Here is a 5,633-nt window from a genome sequence, read left to right on the forward strand (position 1 = left end):
TTAACTCTAAGATTACCCTTTTACTTAAAAAATAATTTTTAAAGAATTCATGAGAATAACCAAAGGTAAAAAGAAATAGTTTTACCAAGATAATTCAGTAATTTCAGACATTTTAGATCACATTGAGCTATTTGTTTGTTGTAGTAGAATAAGTTTCTTTTGTATGCATCTTTTCTTGAATAATTTTTATTTACATTTACTTAAGTAATAACCACAATATCAATTCAATTAAAAAAAATATTAGTTTTTCATTTTGCAATTTTATTACCGAATAAAAATAAGATATTTAAGAAAAAAGAATTACTGGTTAAATGAAAATAATAAAATTAAAACCGCATAAAAACCGTTATAGAGAGAGAAAGAGAATTTGTAAAGTAAAAAAAATTCAAAAATCTTGAAAGCAGCCCGCCATTTCCAAAAAAAGAAACGCAAGAACAGAGTGAGAATGTTGTCTCCGTCTCGAGAAGAACGAACTGTAGCTTCAGCTCTACTCCTTCTCTCTAAAACCATTCCTCATCAGTCTCCAATGTAAATCACTTATTTCATACCTCATTCAATTCCTTAATTTACTTCAAAAATTTTTTGAATTATTTTGTTTGTTTTGGTTTTGTTTTTGTATGGTCTCGATCAGGTCAATCAAACAGAGAATAAGCAGCAGCTGCAGCAAAAGCGAAGAGGAGAGCTTCAGCTCAAAGTCTCACTCCGTTTCCTCTTCCACGCTTACTAGCCTTCACGGATCCTCGAGTCGAGGGAATCGTCCATCGCACAAGCTCAGGATTGTCGCTGTTGTTTCTCGTTCCCATGATACCAAGTTTAAGGTCAACTTCCTGTTTGCTTCTTTGAACTATTAATCTGTTTGGCTGTTTTCTTATGAGTATCAGTGACTGATTGATGATCTGCTTTCTTGCTTCTAAATCCATAATGTGTGTGTGTGTCTGTGTTTCTTTTTCTTAATTTCGTCTTCTGATTCTGTTTGGCTGAGTTTTGCCTAACAGTTCGATTTGATTCAAATAGAAACTCTGGTGACAGTTTGTTCTCGTCTTTTGCATTTTGATTAGCACTCTGATTTTGTTTAGCTTTCTGTTTGAAATGATGATTATTCTTTCTTATTTTAAACTTTTATTGCTGTTGAACAATTACTAGCTTTTCAAAAGTAGCGATTCTCTTCTCTTATTCGGATTTCCACGCTCTGTTTAGAAAATGAAATCAAATCTCCACTTCTTTATGTGTTTTCTGTTCTGTTTGGCTGAGTCGCTTATAGAGATTCATTATTATTTTCCTTTTTCGCTTTAGATTGGCATTCTTTTAAGCAATCTAATTGCATATATCTTTTTGGAATAACTCTTTCCTATTGATCACTGTCGCATTCGTTGATACTTCTGTTAAGTGTGAATTTGAATCTTGAGTTACAATATAACTTGAATTCCGAAGGTCCTGCTGCCATTGCAGTTTCGACTGTGTTTTTTCTTTTGAGTTATTATCTATTCAAATCACGGCACTATCTGTTTGGCTTACTTACTTACTGTTAATCTTTACAGGTGGTGAGGAAGAAGCGCTCAAAGGTAAGCTGGACCTCCTACGATGATCCTCGTAAAATTGTACTTGCTCTGCCTGCAGCAGCATCGTTTAAATCAGATTCGTCAACAGAGGAGGTTTCTTGCATAACATCAACCATATCCAGCGCGGCTTCAAGCGAGCGAAGCCGGTTTTTATTGAAAACTCGGAATAATAAGCCAAAGAGGAGGAGCTCTGGAATGAGCCGCAAAGCCGAAGCAATTTTGAAAATGCTGTCTTCTCGCGGTAGTTCTTCTGAAATCAAAATTCGTCAAGCTCTTGGTGATAGTCCTGACACCAGCAAAGCTCTCAGAATGTAAAATTCTCCATCATCTCTCTCTCTCTCTCTCTCTCTCTCTGTAACGTGGCATTTCATTTTCTTTATTCATTTTGTGGCTTTTTCACTAGCAGGTTGTTAAAGCAGGAAGAGGTTACAAGATCAGGGACTGGAGGACGCGTTGATCCTTATATTTACAAGGTATGTACTATTTTAATGATTATTTTGTTGCAATTTCTTAATTTCTCTTCAAACATAATTAGGTAGACAAATTGTCATTTCAGTACTATGAAGTTATTTTGTGGAATTGAAATGATTTATTTTTGATTGTGCAGATAGCATGAGAAATTAGGGAGATTGACCCAACTAGCAATAGGAAAATAATGGGTTTAAAGACTTCTAATCATCCCACTTGTTACAAGGAAATTTGGGTATGCTGATATTATATATATATGTAAATGTTGTAGATAGTATTATGTCAAGTAAATAGATATGGAATTATCCGGGCACCATAACATAAACCTGCAAAAGTCCTGTTGCCACTAGTTATGTTTCTTACATGGTATTACTTACAAGTCACAAGATGTAATTAAAGAGAAGGAACTGATATGTGCGCTGTAGGATCATATATACTCTTGCAGATGGGCATGGTAAATGCTATGTCTATCTGAAGTTTATACTGAAATTTTACTAGTAATATACTTCTGTCTAAGGATGAAGCCTTAATGATTTTACTGTGCTTAGAATGGCAGATTGAAGACATATTTTCATTATTATATGTTGAATGCAAATCTCAATTGTCAAGGACTATTGGTGGAAGTCATACACAAGTATTCACTGTCTCTATGCATTGGGGCATTGAAGTCCTTTCTTATCTATTGATCTACATTACTGATGATGCAATTTAAGAAGTGCAAGTCTTGAATTCATTTTAACAATCGTATAGGTGAATTTCCAGGTAGCAATGACATCATGATGTCATTTGCTTTGTACTAGATTGTATATGGTTAAATGCATATTTAGACACCTGAATTTGAATCATATGATAATTTTAACACATTAACTTTCGATATAACTCGATAAATGCCTCAACTTATGTTTATGATATTTAAATATTTTTAACACATGATTTCATTCAACATGTCCACATGTATTATATATAGATATTTTAGAGTTATTATAAAATATTTAAAAATAAAAAATCCATCTGAATGCATTAAGTCAATAAATAAATAATTTAATTTTATAAATATTAAATAATTGAGATATGTATTAATCATTTAATGTTTAAGTATAAAGCATTTAAATTATGTTTAATTCATTTAATTATTGCTTTCTACATATTTGAATGTGGTAAAGTTTACATTAAAAAGAAAATTGTTTTACTTCATAATTTTGAAAGTAAATTTAGGAGTAAAATTTGAGTGTTTATAGCTACAAATTTGTCTCTCTCACTCCATTTTAAAGAAAACATCTAATATAGTTGATGACTGTATTGCTAAATTCACGGGGGGTTAATATTGTAAAATTTCTTACATAATTAATCGTCTCCCAATTTGCCTTTTTTATTTTATTTATTGTTTATTTTACCTACGATGCTGCATCATCGCTTCTGTTGACTAACTTGGACAAATTGGTCCTTTGCCAAATTATAGCCTGTCAGACACTAGTTAGTGAGGGGCATCTGAATTTTATGCAATGGAGATGCAACTATTTGTATCAAAGCATCCAAGTTTCTTTTATGGTTTTTCATTATTTTTGAGACCCATTCTTTCTTTCTTTATTTATTTATTATTATTATTATTATTTTTGCTTGCGTACGACTTTTAACAGCCCAATCAAGTGGTTTTACTTCACGGACGGTGGATAGCTTGTCTACACCATAGTTATCATACACATTGAATAAGTTCCTAATTATTTTTATATGATTTTTTTTTTTGGTAGTTGTGTTTTTCAGCTGCTTCTAGTATGTTTTTGTTCCTGAATTCTTTGAATGGGGCTTCCAGAGGTATTATTTAATTCTTCCAACAAGTTGCTTTGTAGCCAAATGCAAGCAATTGGAGAGGCAGTCTTTGAGATGTATTAGCTGGCCATTTATTAATTTGAAATGCCAGCTAATAAAAATTTTATATCATAATATTATTAGGCTATAAAAAATTTTATGTTAAGAGCCACAAAACCGATAATTGAAGCAACCTTTTGAACGACCTTATTGCTACAAAGAAAGGCCTAAAGTTGTTTTTTTTTTTCTTTTCCTTTTTGCCATATATCTTCATTTACTTTATTCATTTTTCTGACATTTTATGTTGTAGTAGTAAGTTCAGGACTTCAGATAATGGTGATATTAATGACCAAGACAAATTTTTTAGTTGGGTAGAACGGTAGGTTGACTATCATTAGCGTAAGAAGGAGATCATGCATCCAAAAGTCCTTTCTCAACAAAAATTGGAGAATTTGTCCAAGCATAGATAAATCAACACAAAAGGTCATGGAGATAAGAGTCAACTGATAGAGCTTCTTGGGTTTGCCACTAGGACGAGTAAGTTGGCCATGCCAATTGGCATGGTCAAGTTCCTAATTAATTCATTTATTTCTAGAGTTTTGGAGAATTTTTATTACTTTTTCAGCCAATTTTTTTTATCCAGCTTAAAAATATAAATCATTTTAATTGTTAGCTTAATGATTAAATATCTAAATTACTTTTCATTAGTTATTAACATTTATAATTAATTCTCAATTTTTAACTTTATTAGCTTTAATATAAATATCAACAACAATTTATTAAGATTAGATGAAAAAGTAATATTTTATACCAATGATTTTTAGTTATTGATAACTAATAGCAACTAAATGTTAATTAACATAATTATATATTATTTAATAAAAGTTGATAACACTTGTAGTTTTTCTTAGGGTTTGTTAGAAGTCATAGCACAAAGAAGCATGGACAGTCACCCCTAAACAGCGCCGTCAAAGTCATGCGGCGAATAATCAACGCGTGAAGCCAAAACAGGACGCGGTCCAAAGTGGACCTTGAAACGGTTTTTTATATAGGAAAAGGAAAGAGCGGGGAGAGAGAGAGAGAGAGAGAGAGAGACACAAAAGAAACCTGCGCACTTACGTGGAATAATCTTAACTTATTTGCCATTTTAAACTTCTAGTTTTTACAAATTAGACATTTTTACGTTTTCTTTCAAAATTTCCCAAACTAATAATTAACGTAACCAAATCAGCAATTTCTTCCGTCACCCATCACATCTCTTCTCCCTTCTACGCAGAGGTTGGGTCACAAATTGAAGGAGCCAATTAAGCTAACCCAAGTGATCCACCTTTTATAATAATCCCTGCCATCTATTTCTTAAACAACAGAAATGCATATCTATATATAGCTTATATGATGAAATTATGAAATATATAAATTAAATAAAAAATATTAAAATAAAAATCTTATCTCGTTCCAATGCAAATGCCGTTTATATTCAACTAAATACTATAATAATAAAATTATATTAATTATTAAATTACGAGTTATAAAATATTTTCCTTTTTAAGTGACCCTATCTCCACAATAAAAAAAAATTATGTAAATAAATTTGTAACCCGAATAATTTATAGTTTAGAAATAATATTTACCTTCTTGTGTTTTATTTCATTGCAATACCAAAAATTAAAACTATATTAATATTTTAATATATATTTATTTAAAATTATAAAATATTTATTTTATTTAAAAGAGATATGAAAAAATAAAATAAAAATAATAAAATTAAAAGAGATATGTTAATATTATAAAATGTGTTAA

General features: G+C 30.8%; 1 protein-coding gene across 1 annotated transcript; it reads left to right on the forward strand.

Annotated features, from left to right (window-relative positions):
* Nucleotides 1-205: 205 nt before the first annotated feature.
* LOC8286303 lies at nt 206-2,444 on the forward strand. Its single transcript, XM_048370064.1, has 5 exons — nt 206-528; nt 632-818; nt 1,539-1,870; nt 1,966-2,032; nt 2,167-2,444. The coding sequence occupies exons 1-5, from the start codon at nt 446-448 to the stop codon at nt 2,173-2,175; spliced, it is 678 nt and encodes a 225-aa protein (XP_048226021.1). The 5' UTR covers nt 206-445; the 3' UTR covers nt 2,176-2,444.
* Nucleotides 2,445-5,633: the final 3,189 nt, after the last annotated feature.

The sequence above is a fragment of the Ricinus communis genome, chromosome 10, assembly GCF_019578655.1.
Source record: "Ricinus communis isolate WT05 ecotype wild-type chromosome 10, ASM1957865v1, whole genome shotgun sequence".
NCBI lineage: Eukaryota > Viridiplantae > Streptophyta > Magnoliopsida > Malpighiales > Euphorbiaceae > Ricinus > Ricinus communis.